At 29.9% G+C, this 19,657-nt stretch overlaps 4 protein-coding genes across 8 annotated transcripts; 1 reads left to right on the forward strand and 3 right to left on the reverse strand.

The window, feature by feature from the left end:
• Window positions 1-1,328: 1,328 nt before the first annotated feature.
• On the reverse strand, window positions 1,329-4,680 carry mRpL11 (mitochondrial ribosomal protein L11). Of its 3 annotated transcripts, none has more exons than XM_035863784.2 (4): window positions 4,586-4,680; window positions 2,176-2,434; window positions 1,888-2,077; window positions 1,329-1,776 (listed from the first exon to the last, which is right to left on the reverse strand). In XM_035863784.2, the coding sequence occupies exons 2-4, from the start codon at window positions 2,305-2,307 to the stop codon at window positions 1,514-1,516; spliced, it is 585 nt and encodes a 194-aa protein (XP_035719677.1). In that variant the 5' UTR covers window positions 2,308-2,434; window positions 4,586-4,680; the 3' UTR covers window positions 1,329-1,513. The 3 variants fall into 3 exon arrangements, with proteins under 3 accessions (XP_035719677.1, XP_085514236.1, XP_035719678.1); XM_085658110.1 differs by lacking the exon at window positions 4,586-4,680 and adding an exon at window positions 3,917-4,058; XM_035863785.2 differs by lacking the exon at window positions 4,586-4,680 and adding an exon at window positions 3,913-4,055.
• LOC118440550 (cilia- and flagella-associated protein 36) lies at window positions 2,791-5,814 on the forward strand. Its single transcript, XM_035863771.2, has 5 exons — window positions 2,791-3,027; window positions 3,160-3,338; window positions 3,421-3,611; window positions 3,872-4,163; window positions 4,976-5,814. Exons 1-5 carry the CDS (start codon window positions 2,919-2,921, stop codon window positions 5,228-5,230), a joined length of 1,026 nt encoding a protein of 341 aa, XP_035719664.2. The 5' UTR covers window positions 2,791-2,918; the 3' UTR covers window positions 5,231-5,814.
• Window positions 5,815-8,660: 2,846 nt separating this feature from the next.
• flfl (serine/threonine-protein phosphatase 4 regulatory subunit 3 flfl) lies at window positions 8,661-13,967 on the reverse strand. 3 transcript variants are annotated; one of them, XM_085658107.1, is made up of 6 exons: window positions 13,397-13,967; window positions 12,670-13,293; window positions 10,803-12,401; window positions 10,519-10,685; window positions 9,802-10,198; window positions 8,661-9,712 (listed from the first exon to the last, which is right to left on the reverse strand). In XM_085658107.1, the coding sequence occupies exons 2-6, from the start codon at window positions 12,865-12,867 to the stop codon at window positions 9,623-9,625; spliced, it is 2,451 nt and encodes an 816-aa protein (XP_085514233.1). In that variant the 5' UTR covers window positions 12,868-13,293; window positions 13,397-13,967; the 3' UTR covers window positions 8,661-9,622. The 3 variants fall into 3 exon arrangements, with proteins under 3 accessions (XP_085514233.1, XP_085514232.1, XP_085514235.1); XM_085658106.1 differs by having other exon boundaries at window positions 12,670-13,967; XM_085658109.1 differs by having other exon boundaries at window positions 10,534-10,685; window positions 12,670-13,936.
• Window positions 13,968-14,636: 669 nt separating this feature from the next.
• On the reverse strand, window positions 14,637-18,685 carry sip3 (septin interacting protein 3). The gene is made up of 8 exons (XM_035863770.2): window positions 18,410-18,685; window positions 18,237-18,329; window positions 18,002-18,154; window positions 17,537-17,827; window positions 17,250-17,464; window positions 16,954-17,168; window positions 16,506-16,857; window positions 14,637-16,363 (listed from the first exon to the last, which is right to left on the reverse strand). The coding sequence occupies exons 1-8, from the start codon at window positions 18,536-18,538 to the stop codon at window positions 16,060-16,062; spliced, it is 1,752 nt and encodes a 583-aa protein (XP_035719663.2). The 5' UTR covers window positions 18,539-18,685; the 3' UTR covers window positions 14,637-16,059.
• Window positions 18,686-19,657: the final 972 nt, after the last annotated feature.

The following is a 19,657-nucleotide window of genomic DNA, read 5'->3' on the forward strand; positions in this document are numbered from 1 at the left end:
CACGTCGTCGTCCTTTCTGGAACTCTTCTCTCCTCTTCCTCCTTCACCCCCGCGAGCTTTCAGGATGTCACACCTCTATTGCAACGGACACCGCCATGCGCGGGGCTAAAACGTCGGGAGGGGAACGTGAACACACCAAAGAAAGGTAATCAAGAAATCGTATAATCGCGAATATGTATATACACAAATGCGCACACATACACACACACATATATATAATATATAGGCGTGTTATCGGTTAAAACCGGCTAACCAGACGAAAACTCTGACAGCAAAACCGCGTGCGAGTTCCACAGTGATACAAGTCCACGTTACCTGTTTTTTCTCCCTCCTATTCAATCTCTCTCTCTCTCTTTTTCTTTCTCTCTCTCTCTTTTTTCTTTCTCTCTCTCTCTCTCTCTCTCTCTCTCTCTCTCTTTCTATGAGTCGCGCGTTCTTGCTCTCTCCTCTCCTCCCCCTCTTCGTTGCCTTCCGCGCAACCACACACGAAATCGCGCGAACTTACACGAACACAATCTCCTCTTTCTATTCTTCTTCTTCTTCTTCTTCTTCTTCTTCTTCCTCCCTCTTTTTATTCTCCTTCTTTCTTCCTCTTCTTAGAGCGGTAACACGATAATCCTAATGAAAATTTACGATTGGACAGCTGACGATTATTTTTTCACATGTATTAAGGATGAAAAAAAAGGTAACGAATAACAATTCTCGCGACACAGTGTCCTACATAAATACGTACGTATTATGTTCACGTCCACGAAATTTCTTTTTCGACTCGAAGAAAAGCTCTTGCCGAACGCTACCCGACTCCCGGCCTCCAAGCTGTCATCGATCGTACAGGCGCGAGCGTCGACTCAACTTACACTACCATCTATCGGCGGGATGTTAAATTTATTAAGATTCTTCACTTAACAATTTGTAATTCTATATACAACAAACCCACCATCAACGCAATTAATACGTTCCCGCGTTGTATCAAATCACGTTATAGGAAATTGTGTTATACATTTGGGAAAAAAAAATAAAACAATTATGAAACAGAAGAATATCGTCCCAATAAATATTTTTAGCGCGTTGTAGGAACTCGCATTATACTCGGGATCTACTACTACTGTACATATATAAATAAACCAACAACACATGTTCTATGTCGATAATAATATCGCTATGATTCTGATGATTTCTCGATTAATAGCATTTGTTTTGTCCGAAGATAAAAAGGATTCGTGTAATAACATCAATTCTCTTATTTGCAATATAAAGATTATCATATATTTTATTTGTTTTATTTTATTTCTTTTTGTTTTTTTTCTACTGAAACGAGATAATCGTTCATTATTACTCAGTCAAATTTTCTACTACTTGTTATAACTGTTTTATTACATAAAAAAACTGTAATGTACAGTTAATGTTTTATGTATACGATGAAATTGTTACAGGATAACGAAATATAATGCAAACATATAATGTTTCATTATATATAAATGTTTATATTTACTCTTTTGCAAAACAATATTTTTTATACTGTTCTAAGTAATTTAGTTTCCTTAGCCAATTGGAGTTCTTTTTTACGTTCTATAACCTTTAGTTCTCTTTCTTCCAAAAATTCTGCATATTCTTGTGGATCTAGTTCTCGTACTATCTCGATGCCACAAGTTCTAGCTATTCCGACTATCATTATACAAATTTGTTCTAAAGACATTAACGCTAATGGGGGATCTTCCGATTTTATTTTCGCAATTTCGTACAAATGTTTTAGAGTTATCTTGCCTGCTACTTCGCCTGTAACAAAAAAATAAAACATAACATACTAACTAATTAATAATATTTTACCTTTAACAAGTTATTACTTTATATATCTCTTTATGAACTACTGACATTAATATTTTATACCTTTCTCCATTTTTGCTACTTGTATTCCAGCTGCTTGTTTTAAAAAATAAGTGGTTGGTGGTTTATGTATGACTAGATTGTAACTTCTATCAGCATTTACACTGACTCTACACGGTAATGGAATTCCTTCTTTGATATGCTGCGTCTTTTCATTAAAATCTTTACAGAAATTAGGAATATTGATATTTCTCTAAAAATATAAAAGATATTAAATTAGTATAAACCATTCACAAACTGTATACAACTGTAAAAAAAAAGAAAGAATAAATTAAAAACTTCTATTCTAACCTGTCCAAGCATAGGACCTAATGGTGGGCTTGGCTTCGCCATTCCTGCAGGTATATCCGTACGTAATTTAGAAGAATGATCTACTTTCTCCATTATTTTTTTAATTGTTTTCATTTTCCCTGCCTTCGACATTTTGAATATCAATAACAATTTAATATATAACCTCAAAACTAACTTCTTTCACGTTGATACATTTGCAGTCCGGTTTACCGATCGAGCAACTCTACTTAATCTTATCACGATATATAATGCCTCTATGCTGAAATAAAAAACATTTAAAGTTGGTAGTAAGATTTTCTTAAAAATTATCATAGTGTAATTTGATTTACGTCTTATTTAATTCATTTTTTAAAAAAAAGGGAAACAAAATATCTATGCTACGATGTAATTAATCATAAAAAAGTAATTGAATAGTACTTATAGCGTAAATATATATATATATACACATATATATATATGTGTGTGTTATTAGAAATAACATACATAAATCTTGGAACATTATTATCATATCATATGTGTATATATGTATAATACATACATGTATATAAATTTCTATATATTAAACTTAAAATATCGGTGGTCTAGCGCAGGCTTGTAAAAGCAATTCTGTTTTGTACACCGTAGCTATGACTACAATTTATGGAACACGCGAATAGTTTAGCTCAAATTCTCTCGTGGAGAAGAAAAAAAGGATAGACGATCGTCAAAAGCATTACATATTTTACGTTATCAATAAAATTAATATGAATGACAAGGAAGATTGTGCATGGGTCTTCGATTCATTAGTTGGATTTTTGCAAGGCCCAATTTGGTCTGCACCATTGCTGACCTTCATAGAAGAAAAATCATTGAGTACGTGTTACTATATATGTTATAACAATTATATAATCAAAAAATAAATAAATAAAAAGAAAAAGAAAGAATAGTTATCATCATGATATATATCAATACGCAAAATTATGAAACAATAATTCACTTTTATAGTCTTCGAAGCAAACGAGGAGGATAACAATGAAGAGTATCGTAAAATATATCAGGAATATAAAAATTTGGTAGATCTCTTACTCGGATGTTTCATGGAGGATATGGGTATAACACCGGAACAATTTGAATACGCATGTAACATTAACAAAAATACAAAAATGCCGATACAATTTCAACAAGTTAGTGAAACGTAAAAAAAAATATATAATAAGCAATTGTCAAAAAATAATCAATCGTAAATTTTACAATTTAACGTTTCAGAGTTTATTCGAACAAATATGGGCGGCAAACGAGTACGAAATCTTTAAAAGGATGATGATACAAAAGAATTTAGAGTTGCAATTGCAGGCATTGAACATGATAGAACAAAAATTTGGCCTAACTCCAGCTTCTCTTATGTACGAAACAGAAGGTTTGCAGGACGAGGAATTAGTAATGGAGGAGTTAATTAAGTGAGTTAACTTTCCGTGTTAAAAATGACGTTCAAGATTTTCCTTTTCAATCATAATAACAATAATAATAACAATAACAAAAATAATAATAATAATAATAGTAATGATAATAATAATAATAATAATAATAATAATAATAATAATAATAATTATAATAAAATAATAATAATATAATAATAATAATAATAATAATAATAATAATAATAAGAATAATAATAATAATAAAAAAGAAAAAACAGTTAACAGGTTTGTTTTCGTAGTAAACATATTATGGAGAATCAAAAGGAAGAACAAGCGATACCTACGGAAACTTCTCTTGTTGAAGAACACGAACGTCTTGCTAATGAATATCGTAATGAGAAGACATTGATGAAAGAAGCTTTGAGGGCTACGACACGATCTTCTGAAAATTCTTCTCTCGAACCAGAGACAAATACTACTCATGAGAATATCAAAGCTCAAATTGAAAAATTAGAAAAATTGCCGCCATTGAAAACATTTCAACCACTTGAACCGATATCTTCAACAAAAATGGAACGAGTTCGGAACAATGTATATATATAATTACATATGTATATATATAATTATATATATATATACATATATATATATACATATATATATAAATATATATATATATATATATACATATATATATATACATATATATATAAATATATATATACACATATATATACATATATATATATATTGGGTTGGCAACTAAGTGATTGCGGATTTCGTCGTTTCCTTCTTATTTGAAATCCGGCAATCACCTAGTTGCCAATCCAATATATATATATACACAGGATGTCTCGGAACTGATAGTATAAGTGGAAAAAAAGTGATTTTGTAAAAAAAAAAGTCGAAAATGAATATTGTTTCATAGGAGGCTTCGTTTTCGGTAAAATCGAATTTTTTTTAAATGCAGTGCGTGCATACGAAATTACGACTAATTGCAAGCTATGACTCACCGACAGATAGACCGAGCAACACATATGTCACCGTTCTGATGGATCAACGAAAACTGACTATGATCACATAAATCACATATTGGAAGAAGTCGCAGAGAACTGTTTACAAACACGATGAATTATATTTTATTCGTAATTATATACGCACGTCACGACCCAATGAGTTTTCAAAGTCGATCTTTTCGAAAACTAAGCCTCATATGAAACAAAAGAAAAACGTTAATTTATATTTTCGACTTATTCTTCCATGTACTTACAATCACCTCCTTTTCGCCTGTATTATCAATTATAAAACACCTTATATATATATATATATAGATGTAAAAATTTTTTAAAATCGATGTAATTTTATACTCGCATAGATATGGAATAACGTTTAGGTATTTTCAGACGAAAGAAGAAGATATAAAAAGACGGCAAGACTATCTAAAAGCAAGACGAGACGAATTGGTAGCCCTAAAGAAAGAAGTACGTAGTCAGCGGCTCGAAATGAATGCAACGCGTCCGAGTTCTGCTCGAGTAGTTGCAGATGCAACGATAAAAGGAGAGCAGGAATTAGACATTGGTCAGTCATTGGAACCGTCAATTCTTCAAGTACGTAAAGCTTTAGCGGCACGATTGAAGGCCGAAGTTGTGCACAAGTGAAGTGAATATATAATAATATATTTATCATTATTATACGTATGTTCCATTGATCGTAATCCGGGCAAATTGATTGATTGATTGATTGATTGATTGATTAATACTCGTAAGACGATATGTTTCGTCTTCTTCCGTCTCTTTTTAAATTTAAATATTAAAACCTTTTTTTCTCTCTTTTTTCTTTTCTATGAGCTTTTTCACCATTCAAACGAAAAAATATAAGACGTAGTTATACGCAAACATGTTGTTTCAGTTTATTCGTATTATGAAAGGTTTTATTTGTATATAAATGCCTAACTTGTTTCAAATATAATACTTGGATTGCTCATAAATTACATAAATACTATGCATACTACTTCATTCCTCAGTATCTCGTTCCCTTTAGCGATATAAATAAAATTGTTCAATCGTTTATCTCGAAGAATAAAATTTGTAATTATTGCCTACATGATCATATACGATCGACATGTTTTCTTTTTTGTTTTTTTCAATTAGCCAGATTAATATTTACAATGGTGTTACAAAATATGAGCTAAGATTATGTGTTTTACTGAAGAGAAGGTAAAGATAATGACGAAATATAAAACGTTTTTTTACGAGTAAATTGATAATAATAAAGATAATGCTATTTAATTCGCCGATTGCGCCCGATTCGAAATAACAATTTTGCGAGTACGCTTTTTAAGGTAGGGTCTGTAACTCTATCTAATAGACGCTTTTGTCTAAATTTTTAATTTTATTTAATTAAATATTGTTCGCACTTCTACACCACACATATTTTGCGTCAGTCACACCATCATTTTCACCTTTACGACCAACTTTAATATTGAATAAGACAGATCGGTAGCAAAAAACAAGCAATAAGTACTCTAATGTGTAATTCTGTAATTATTAATTACTGTAACAATATGTACATATTAAATACACATTTAACACGATGATAATATTTCTGACATATATCAATAATAATGATAAAAAAGAAAAAAAAAGAAAAAAAAAGGAAAAGAACAAAAGAAAGGAAAAACAAAAAAGGACAAAAATGAAAACGATACTACGTCTAACACACATTATAGATCACGGAAAGCAATAAGAGTAAAATTACATTTGATTAACATTAAAAGTAAATTATTAGAAATCCTTGTAAAGGTCGATAAATTTCGTTATTAATAAACATCAAATAAAATAACTTGAATTAATCGACTTTTATAAAGATACTCTTTTTTTTCTCATTTAAATAATGCAATGTATTCATTGCATCTATTGTAAGCTTTTCTTCCATTCAATGTTGCTTGTTATATGCTACTTATTCTGCCTATATAATATTCGGCTTAGTTAATCTAATCTTCACATCATTCATTCTCCGACAGAATAAAATGCAAAATATGATCTTTCGTTTGTAGTCCATTCACATATTTATCATTGTCATGCACACTGATTTTTTTTTATAACTGCTCATTAACTTACAGAATTGATGAACTTCATTTTCTTATAAAAAACGTGTGATTTTTCGCGTTTGTGTGTTTGTATGTGGCTACATATGTCAGAGAACAAAAATGTCACATTCTGTTGGTATTTTAAATGTAAAACGCACGTTATCATTAATATTATATCAATATTATTATTATTAGCACGTGTGGTATTGTACAATGTGTAAATTTCCGTTCTTTGATTAATGTTACAATGTAATGACTATGTAACATTGAATACAGCAATCTTGGTAATAAACTGCCGGACAAAATGTTTTAGATTTTTCGATTAAATGAAATTTTTAAGAGTGCCCCTGGAAGTGCTGCATTTGTTTTCTTTTCTTTTTTTTCACATATTTACAACTTAATTCTCCTAACGAATGTCCTGCGTAACGTTTTACGATATGATTAAAGTTCTGTGACGTTTCACGATTTTTTCGTAGATTACGATCTACGAATGTTTTTATGTATTATTATTTTTCTTTTTTTTCTTTTTTTCTTTTTTTTTCTTTTTTTTCTTTTTTTTTTTTTTTTTTTTTTTAATTTTTATCTTCGTTCTTGTTGAAATGATGAGTAAACATATAGTACTCTTGGAAATAAAATAATATTCGAACTTAGGACGGTCTAACGATAATTTCTTCCTAATAAAGTATAGGAATTTTACTGCACTTAATTTTACATCCCCTTATTCCCTCTTTGCCCTCTTCTATCCATATTTGCCCTCTTCTCTCTCCATATATATAATATATCCTCTCTATTATGATTATTCAATAATACATCCTTAGAGAGTATGATACAATAAAGAGAAAAAAAATGTATATCAAACTATTTACTAGAAATATGCCACAAAGATATTCTGACTTCTCTTGATGGCAAGCATTTAAAAAAATAATGGAAAATGATAGCGACAAAGCCTAAAACACTCTGTACAAAAATACATTGAGTATAATTTAAATAGCATATGATTGCATCTTTACTTTAGTATCACTTAGGTATTAATTCATTCCTTTCATTTACTTACATTCGCCGCACCCAATGTAGCATTCTATGCCTAAGAATATCTCTTTCTTATTATGGAATAAATTGTGAATATATGCAAAACACACGAAATACATTACTCGATATTCTGTTACTTAATTACCTAATTAATATATTCAGTTACATATTCTGTGGTCATTTCAGAATTAACAACATTTTATATATACATACATTACTCAGCTCCAGCGAATTTGCCTACTTGAAATATTCACAATATACTAATCTCATGAGTGAATTAACTTCTATCACCTTTTGTAGTATCATAAGTTAATATATGCGTCTGTTTGTTAAAGTTTGTTAATATGTGCATACGAATGTTCTTACGACATCACAAAAATTTCAAATGTTCATACTTACAATTATACAACAGTCTTGAAAATTCTTTTGTGTTAGACGTATCGAAAACTCTGTACATTAGCTTATAATACTTTGTTATAAAGTCAACTCAATCAGTGTAAGGCAATAATTTATTTCAAATTGGTCACTGTATAAGGCCTGCTCTAGTTAAATGATTATTCAAAGTAATAGATTTCTCTTCGCTATAGATCTTAACTATGTTAAAAATTACGGATTAAACTAGAAAGTAGACACTCTTTTCTGGAGCTGGCATTTCCTGTAATTTCATGACATACAGAATCTCAATTTAAACAAAAATTAAGATTTCGTATTGCAATATCCGAGATTATTCTCATCTCATGGCTCTACTACATAAAATAATGTAAGTAGATATGAATATTTTCATAAATTAGACAATCTTTTTTCAGTGCACAGAGATTATTCCAGGCTTCTCATTTTGCCCTTACGATTAAAAAAAAGATTTGTAAAAAAGATACTATACTACACTTAATATTCAAGATTCGTTAAATATTTTTTAAAACATACTTTTTATATCGAGGATTGCTATCGGGCATGAAGTGCAAACTGATAAATATACACAAATCAAATATTTATTGTACAACTTCTACTACTTACATTGATAACCAAAAAACTCTTCAAATGTATTTTGAAGGAAACTGAGATTGTGAAGTAGTCGCATATTTTCTGCTTAATCCAAGTATGTGGTCGTTTTACAATCGTTACAAATATACATATATATACAAACTAAATATTATTTCCGTCGAATTGGATAAAGATTCATGGTATCTGACCTTTGCAAAAACAGATTTCAATCGCTTGTCCCACTAATTCAATTCGTGGATGGCTAATCAAAAACACAACTGTTTTTGTGCGGTAGATCATGTACTTTTACATGCGAAAATGGTCTTTACACATCTTGTAGTAAGTTCCTTTTCGATGGACTCATACATGTCATATAGTCACAGTTTTTAGATTTATAGACCTAGACCAAAGTGTATACTTAGACATTAATGTCTATAGAACTCACCAGGTCTAGAGTTTTTCACCTTATCTGTGAAAATTTTCCCTACTACGTAGATTTCCAGATAAGTGGAATAAATCATTAATCCTTTTTAAATTCATTTAATTCATTGAGTGAACTTCCAATATTTCGTCAATATGATAATACAATTATTTTGGCTTTACCTTCACTTGTGTTTGTCGATCCCGTTGTCCAATATGTTTTTTCTTTATTTTTTTTTTTTCCTTTTTTTTTTCTATACTATTTCCAATCACTTTCTTCTCACATTCATTTCTTTGTTTAATATACACAATTAAAGAAAGAAAAAGATGTAAAAGTTCATCACGCATTGTGTTTCAAAAGCACTTATTCATTGCGTTTATCACTCAGGATGAATAAAGTACAACCTGTACCCTTCTCATTGTAAATTAATAGATTGTATAACCTTTCGATCAGCATTTTGTGCACATAATAGGGGCCGTATTTTACTAAAAACTTTGGAGATCGCACATTTATTTTGAATTTCGAGAATGTCTACCACGACAATCGTTGCCGTTTTGGCGAAGGACTTAATCCAGAATCCTCATCTTCTTCATCAGAATCTTCTTCATAATCGACCAATCCCTATAAAGTTAATTGTTTATATATTATAAAATGTTCATAAATATTTATATATAAAATTTTGTCTGATTATCTTAAAACAGTTTAATTACTTTTCTAATTATAATTCCTGCCTTTTCTACGGTACCAATAGTAGAACTAGGAGTAATCTCAGGTGTAACTGGATTTTCATTCGTTGTTGATGTACTATTATTGACTTGAGTTTGCTGAGGAGTGATATTATTATTTGCTGTATTATTGTTTAATACAGATTGTTGTTGTTGTTGTTGCTGATGATTTTTCGACTCTGTAAGGGAAGGCCCAAGGGCAGAATTAGAAGATGAAGATTGTTTTTTAGCTGAAGCAGGTGGTACCAAATCTGCCGTGGCCGCAGGTACCACTGCTTCTCCTTCATCAAAATCTTCTTCCTCTCTAAACCATATTTCTTCTTCTTCATCTAATTGTCTCTGATCTCTTCGATACCGGCTATTTCTTAATATTGATGGAACACTAAACATGTAAATAAATATTGTTAAAATATTTTTAACACGTTAAATGACATAGAGGTCACCGGTGACTCTATTTGCCAATGGAGCGAAGCCATGGGGATCATCGGTGACCGATGATACCATAACAAAACAATAATAATGATTTCATTCCAACGTCGTGGTAAAATTATATAAAATTGGTCCGACATTCAATGTGTAAGTAAATTCAATTGTAAGTCGGCACTAAGTAACAATCTATGGTGTACAAGAATTTGTGCCATGTTAGGAAGCAAGGAATGTTTAATCCACAAGCAAATTCTTGTAAAATAAAATATATTGCACCTTGAATACATGTACCTGTCGAGTGTTGTTCTGTCACGATCCTTTAATTTATCCTGATGTTGTTCATACCTCAGCTTTAATGCTTTGAATGTTTGTACATAGTCAATTGCTTCCAATTCTTTCGAAAAATTTTCTACAACATGTGAACAAAGTGATTTGATGTCTTCCTGTAATGTAAAAGATACATATATACATACATATACGTATATGTATTAAATATAAAATCACTATACGAAAATATTTTAAAAAGTAAAGTTCAAAGTTTTTATATAGTTATAACTTACCAATTTAATAAATTCAAACATTTCCAAAATAGCAGAATCTAATAAATTGTATCTACCGTTGTTCCTTACAAATGCATCAAATACAGGTGCAAATAAATTTCCTTTTATTATATACCTATTATAAAATTCATCTTTCAGAGCTATAATTTTTCTCATAAACCTTAAAGCGCACAGTACTAAGAATGTATGCGTTGACTTCATTAAAACCAATATTCTTCTAAGTAAATCCTTATTTAAAATGCAATTTTTAACGTGGTATGTATGATGTTCTACACAAAAAGATAATAACTCTAAAATCAATCCTAAAAGTTGCACTGTTCTATAATCTTCTCTTGCTGGTCGTTCCCCAATTGTATTAGCTAATAAAGGAGCTATCAGTGTTCCAATACTATTTTTATAGAAATAATTCAAGAAATCAGTCTTTTCTGATTTGTTGACTGAAGCCAACATATTTTCTGGATCAAGAAGCAGGCGTAACACACCAGCTAACTGTACTGCTCCACCCAATTCAGGATCGCTATCTCCAACAAGTTGAGCGACTATTACATTGACTAACATTTGGTCCTGTTCTGTATTATTTATTTGTTGTAATGTATAATCTCTCACAACGCTAGGAGAATATTCCACAATATACGTCAATATATCAATGCTCGCAGTTTTTGTTTGCGGATCATTTATTGCCAATGTTATTTCTAAAGCAGGTAATATGCCCAATGCTGTTAAATTTTTATAGAATGATTCCTTGCCCTGTGGTTGAAGATTTTGAGAAAAGTTGCAAAATTCTTTTAAGAAAAGAACCATGTCACGTCTTTTACTATCTGATGTCGATTCGTCCGTAAATTGACGAAATAATTCAGTCAGAAATTTTTCATCATCTTGTATAAGAGTTACTATTTCAACTTTATTAAAAAATATAAAACTACTCAATGTACTAAGCATGTTGTCTTCAAATACACTAGGAGTTGGTAAAACAACATCTTGTATATATTGAACTCTATATGTTTGATGAATTTTAGCTAATAATTCAGCATTTGTAATTGGAATTGCTTGTTTAAATCTTGCTAATTGCCGAAGATATTCTCTATGTCTTTTTGGTTGAGGCAATGTTGGTTCATATTCAAGACATCCAACAACATCAAAAATTGTGTCGTCACTGAACATCACTTCAAATAGTGCATTTTTGTTTAGTAAGAAAATATTTTTAAAAATATCATAAAGGTGATGTAAGCCTTTAATATTTTCTAAGTCTTCACAAGTGTGGAACAAATTTAAAAGTTTCTTGATATAACCTTCTGATTCTAATGCAACAGCGAGTTTTTCTTTTCTCATTGGAGAAGCCAAAGAATTCCCTATTAATTCATTAATTTCTTCTAATCGGCTTAATTCGCATGGAGGCAGTTCTATGGGCGGTGCAGCATCTGACATATCATCAAAGCGTTCATCTTCTGACTCCTCAACAATATCTTGTGTAATTTCTACTGATGGATCCTTTCCTTGAACTTGACATATTTTTTCCCAAATTTCATCACAACCAGCCTTTTCTTGAAAACTTAGGGCTAAGTCAAAATTATCACCCTCTGACCATACTATCAAAGTATCCTGTAATCATACATATGTAAATATTTTAACTTCGTCTCTTATAACAGTATCGTACTATACATGCATATTTGAAAATAATTAATGCATTCCTTAAAATTATTTAAATTCATCAAATAATATAAATATGATTATTTACAGTCTTATAATTGCTAATACTATATCCATAAAATAATATTTATTTTTATAAATTTCATATACATACATGCTAAAAAATATAAATGCAAGAATTATATTGTATAGTTATACAATGTAATGAATATATAATTACTTGCTGCTTCTGATATGCAGTATCCGGATGTATTTTACTTTCCAATAAGACCGTTCCATCACTTTCGGCTCTAACCAAAAGTGAAATTCCTTTTAATCTATCTACATAGGAAGAAGAAACATGACCAGTACCACGATCGTCCCATTGTCTATCAGCATTAAGTGCATAAAGCTTTACTCTTCTGCGTGTGTCCGTCATGTTGTCAAAAATATTTTACGCAGCTGTTTTTGTATTATCACCAACTACCTTGCATGCCTTAGAAGTTGAAAAAAATCCTTGGCCTTTCTGTTCTTATAAAATTTCTATTAAATAAATTCACACACAAAAATCTATATCTACCAAACTTTTATTTGTTCTCTCATAATCCACTAAGATATAGCACAATGCTGTTGTATATAATGCCGTAGAGTCAGAAGTCTTAACTTATTTGAAAAATGTCTTTCGGAGTAACCGCTCATTCATCTAAACTCAATACTCTCTTTGGGTGGTCTCCAAGAAACTACAATACTAATACCAATGAGTAGAAAATACTCATATATCACCATGAGTGATGCACTTTGATTTATATTAATAATGAATAACAATTGTTAACGATTTCCAAAATTACGAATATCCTCTTGTTCTCTGCACAAATACATGGAATTGCTATTTCATGAAGATATTAACGACGGTTTAAAAACGACCGTGCATTAGTCGAATTTTATTACGGATTATCACGAAGCGGTACCTTTATTCCGATGTATACTCGGAACAATGAGATTGTTTACCGTTGCTGGATGTTTATAAGCTCTTCAGTTGCATAAGCTTGATACCTGCGCCAACAGTAAAACTTTTGGGACGCGCGGGAAAAGTTAGTGAAGTACACGCTCTTCCGTGCACGTGTCACAGTCCCGTAAAGCTAGAAAATGTCAAGCGTATTTCAGGTCGTTCATTTGAAATAAGTTCGTCGTCGTGGAAGGTCAGAAAGAAACGTTGTGCCAGGGAAGCCGAAGCCCTGTGTGCGCTCTTGCCGCCTGTATACGATTCCCGCGATGAGCAAAACCGATATAGAAGAACTCGCTCGTCACTTACGATGTAAATATTTCCAATCACACGATTATCTTACACGAATTCTTTCAATGCTGTAACTACGGAGCATCGCCGTTCTTCCGTATTATTTGCGCGAGATCACTCTAAAATTGACATAGACATCGAACATCCACAACACTACATTCCGCCATGTTAGATCACAACAACGCGCCACGGGGTTCACCGTGTATATCCCAAGGACTCTGGCGCATAATACAATTTTACTTTCTGTATTATTTTTCGTTCAATCGAAATACATTTTGTTTTTCATTAAACTACGAATTTATGCGTTTTACGTCTTTTATTTTTTCTTTTTCTTTTCTTTTTTTTAATACATATAAAGAAATTATTATTTTTAAAAAGCCAAAATTTCGTTTTATCAAAGATACATGAAATTATAAATGTCTCGATACACTATTAATTTCATTGAATAATCAGTAGAAAGGGTTGAAACTACTATCCTCTGTCCAAATGTCAATTTTTTTCAAAAAATATCCTTCATTTCATGTACTCATTTAACACATATTATTCATTTTATGTAACCAAGCACATGATACTTAAGACGAGTTTTAAAACAATATACTAAACATTATTATTAGATTGCGATAAATATTTATACGTATTTACGTAAATATTAATGTCGTAATAACTGCAATACTATTAAAAGAAAACATTCATATGTATATTTAATGAAACGTTCAAGTATATGAATAATTACATATCACGGTTACAATTAGTATGTAACAATGTATTGTTTATATTATCTATGAAAATATACGTATATGTATGTGTATATATATATATATATGTGTATTGTCGAAGAAGAAAATTAACTTAGTAAATAATTTTTTCCGCAAATAAAGCAATAATCCTGATATTTAAACTGATTGACTTGTTATATTTGTTTTACTACATTATATTTGTAATACTAAATGTGCAAATTCATAGATTTAATAGTATAGCACATTGTATTTATGTGTGTATGTACATATGTGTATACTGTCTCTTGTCAAATGAAAATGATAATATTGTTAGTTAAAATATTTTTTCGTTTGTTAAGAAACGAATAAATCTATTATTTTAGTGCTCGTATATTAACATAAATATTGAATCTTTGGACATAAGAATAGGTTATAAGCGTATCCAACATAGCATATTGTCGGATCAATAAAGTTCAATGTACAACAGCTATGGGCTTTTGCGTAATCGTTTCTTAAATTCTCATTAATAATCATGAAAATCATTTAATATTGTGCAATAGTATATTAAATGTATTCTTGAAATAAAAATATATTTCTTGTTATCGCAATATCCAAATTATGTTCACAATAATTACAAATATATGTATACACACGTGTTATACAAAGGTTATAACAATTTCCATTAAAATCGCAATTTCCAATACATATATATACATAATACTTTATTTTATTCATTTAGATGTAAATAATTATATATTGTAGAGAAAAACCCATAACATAATTAATTTATTACATATATTATTACTTATTGTTAGTCTATAGTTACTATAGTAACATACAGTAATGTTTTTATATTCATAATTGGAAAAAATATAAACAAATATACATAGTCCATTATACAATCTATGTAATTATAACCCAAATTGTGCTACATTGCACAAATATTTGATGTATGTGTCAGATTTCATAAAGGAATAATATATCCTGATGATACATAAAGCAGTTCTACATGTTATATAGGCAGGTGTCAATATTTATAGTAGTTTCAATTTTTACACATATTTACATCCATGAATTATAAATTGTTAAAACAGTTCGATTAATAGGAAAAAGTATACTTCTGAGTAATATGTTAGGTTTATAATATGAATTTAACAGATAAAGTGGGAATAAAAAATGCCTTAATAGTTCAATCAGTATTTGTCCAATTTTACTATCAATGTATATTAAATAAAACCAAATAAGTTGTTAGAAATTCTGTTGCAGTGATCACATCTGTACATTAACATTTTATGTATGTATGGTATATGTGTATAATCATAATAATATAGAAAATGATATTATATATAAAAAAAATGTTTATTTCAAGACAAAATTAAATGATCACTGCCTATAATATATATTAATATTCAAGAACACACTGACAGGTTTTAATTGTACATCATTCATCCAAGGAATCGCAAAATTATAAAATTTTTTCTATATTTATTTACCCACTCTTAATAATTTATTTCATAGTTGCAGTCTATATTCAAACAGATATCCTTTAATCACTCATTATATCTGTAATTGAGAACAGGCATTAATCAAAAACTAATTTGTTACATAGTTTAAGAACTACTTATTCTGTTGTATTCTGAGCTGAAAATTTCTGTAGCCTACGTCTCCTTAACATTTCTTGCTCACTTATGGGTTCTGTTTCAGCTCTAGATGATGTTTCTGAAGCTATTTCAATATTACTTGTGCTTGATTGAATAACTGTTTTATCATTAACTGTGTCTGGAACAGAAGTATCTGCATTTATTACAGTGCGAGAACTCTCACCTTCATTTTTACTAGCTAGACATGTATCTTTTTCTTGGTTTGTAGCCATATTTGTTGGAGCATTTGTATTTTCTTCTGTTACAGTAGGAGGCTTAGGGATGCTGTAACATTAAATAAAGGCATTGATAATAATGATAAAGAATTAACTATTAATCTCTATTTAGTAAATGGTAGTAGAAAAAAATTACTAATATAATATTTATTATATTTTTGGAATAATAATTAGTTTGCATTTATACTGACTTAGCAGTGGCAGCTGCTGCTTGATATTGGTTCATCATAGCATTAGCAGCATCTAACAACAGTTGTACTCTTTGTAATGTTTGTATTCTTGCTTCTACTGCTTGTCGTAAATTGCCCTCCATTGCTCTGAGTTCATCTTCAGTAAGTTCTGTTAAATTAGGCGGAGGTGTAGGAATAGGTGGCAATGGTACCATAGGAGGAAATGGTGGGGCAAAAATTGGTACACTTCCGGCTGGTAAATTTTGGAATGGTGTCAAAGGAACATTTCCAACATTATTTTGACCTTGTTGTTGTGGCATCACACCTGGAGCTTGCAATCCAGCCCAAAAACCTGGCAATTGGAAGCCCTGACCTATATAACATCATGAATATTATTACAATTTTATTTATGCATATTCAATGCGCATTCATTTTACTGTATAAAAATTAATTATAAATTATAACATACCTTGTGGATTTAATCCTGCTGCTGGAGGAGGTTGGGGTGCTTGTTGACCTTGCTGTGGATTTTGTTGTCTTGTCTCTGTATTAATTGTAGTTGGTCTTAAAATATTTAAACGACATGTTGGACAAGTTTGTTGACGTTGAAACCAAGAACGAAGGCATGCAGTATGAAAAATATGATTACATGGTAACTTTTTGCTTGCTGCTACCATTTCTTCTCTGTAAAAGACTTTCTTATATATATTTATAACAAAATACGTTATTAAAGAATACAGAAATTATTATGTAATATTAACTTACCGACAAATTATGCATACATTATCAGCAGCTGCTAATTCTTCAGGTGTTGCATCGGGATAAAGTGTATTCATATTTCTAATAGCCCTGCGTGACATTACAATGTCATGGAATGCCTTTTTAAAATCACGCATTGTATAATACATAGGACGAAGTGCAAATAAAGGTAGAGTAAACAGTTTTATCATTATAGTTACAAAAGCAATATATAAAGTGACCTAGTAAACATAATAAGGTTATATAGTATTACATACAATAAAAAGAACATGAAGATATATATTTTACTATACCTTTAGAAAACCAATAACCAATTCTGTATACAATAAAAATACTGGCTTATTGTCCCATGGATTTTCACTTTGCAAATCTATTGTGTGTAATATATATTTTACAGTAATATTTATTACAACAGTCAATAAAATCGCATATTCAAATCCAAATACAAGTTGTACTGAAGGACCTTTTGTAGCAGTTGTACTATATGCGTAATGAATCATTGTTAAATTAATGACAAATAGAAGTCCTAATAAAGTCACGACTCTCAGATGAAATAGCCATGTTATCACTGGACTTCTTTCCATCTGTAAAATCAGAAACAAACTATTAAATTTCCTTTATATACAAGATGTTATATATTATTTTATAAATGTTTAAATATCATCAAATATCTAAATAAAACTTTTATATCCTTGATTGTATGTGCACAAAAATAATATAATAATAAATAAAAAATATAAAAAAGATAAAATACTTACGTAATCAACACGATCTTCGGCTAACCAGTGAAATGATTTAAGAAATAATAAAAGTGTAAATAATGCTATAAATTTTGGGCTGAAATCATCCCTAAACACTGTAAAAGCTAAACACGTCTCAGTTACTGCATACCATACTTTCTCTACCAAATGCTAGAAATAATAATCCATCTTAATGGCTAATCCCATTCTGCATAGAAATGATAAAGAAACATAAGTTATATTCCATATTCACCTCGAGTTCAGCAGCACGTAAAGTACCGAAAAATATCTTCCTAAGGAATGCATTTATCATGAAAACGAGTATCAACGTTTGAGCATAAATTACCTAAATAAATATTATAAAAGGATAAGAATATATAATTATTAATAAAATTATGAAAACTATTGAAAAGATTTATAACTTACAGTCATGCTCGGATTTGATTTGGTTATGTGGACTACCGTCGGATAAAATTGTTTTCTTTGATAATAAGCATTGCCAATTACGACGCACGTTAATGCAGCACTTATTAACATTATCCCAGCTTCTCTCATTTTTATAATCGTAATATTTTTCAGCCCAAAGGCTACGTTTTTACCAAAAAAAAAAAAAACAGATATAATGACACTTAAGCACTAAAAATTTACGTTTCAACCAGTTTCAACAGCTGTACACTCTATCAAGGCGCTGTTATCAAAACGGTATTACTGACAACTATCCAATATTACGTTTACACGCAACAAGATTTTACCAAGCCTTATAACGAAATACGATTTTTCTATAAGAATACATAATATTTTAATTCTAAATAATGAAAATTTTTTTTAAATATAAACAAATTATACATTTATTAATGCGCGTTTGTATATAATTATATATTACAAATATTAATTATAGAACATATAAATATAGTATTGAAAAGAAATAATATATTTTTAAATGTTTTCGAACTGATAGTACATTAAGGGTGTACATCACACTGTACTGATTTTATAATGGTTTATGCCAACGATGAATACAGATGTAATTCATGGCCGATTTTAATGAACAAGGTTTCATTTTAAAGATAAAGATTTAAACGAAGACATAGCTTTTTCGAATTTTTGACAAAGCTTTAGTTCCTTTAAAAAGAATAATCGTCTCAAAAATCATGTTTCTTCAAGAATAGTTTATGTATAAAGATAAAATTTTTTCAAAAATTCGAAAAAGTTATGATCTTGTTTAAATCTTCGTATTTAAAATGAGGCCTAGTTCATCAAAATCAGTCAAAAATTACGTTTTCAATCACTATTGATATAAACATGCTGCTTTCTACATTATTCATGAAAAAAAAACGTTTCGTACAATGGCGCCCCTTGAACTTTGCGATAAAAAGAAGCTCATACTCCCACTACTGATTACATTTGTTCTTTAATATACGTTTGTTCCGTGAAATATATGAATATATGCCTATATAAAATAATGCCTACTGTTTACGTAAATCAATGCTAAGGTTTTCTTGATCCATTCCATATATTGATATTGTTAAATTTTAGAAAAATACGTAATTCCTTATATATTTTATATACCAGAAATTTAAGAATTTTAATAGAAGCATTTAGAATAATGGCAACCATTTAGATTCGTATATCGTTTTTATAAAAATCACGAGTTCTACACTATCCATGATCTAG

The sequence above is a fragment of the Vespa mandarinia genome, chromosome 7, assembly GCF_050613455.1.
Source record: "Vespa mandarinia isolate Hongniang chromosome 7, ASM5061345v1, whole genome shotgun sequence".
NCBI classification, from domain to species: Eukaryota; Metazoa; Arthropoda; class Insecta; order Hymenoptera; family Vespidae; genus Vespa; species Vespa mandarinia.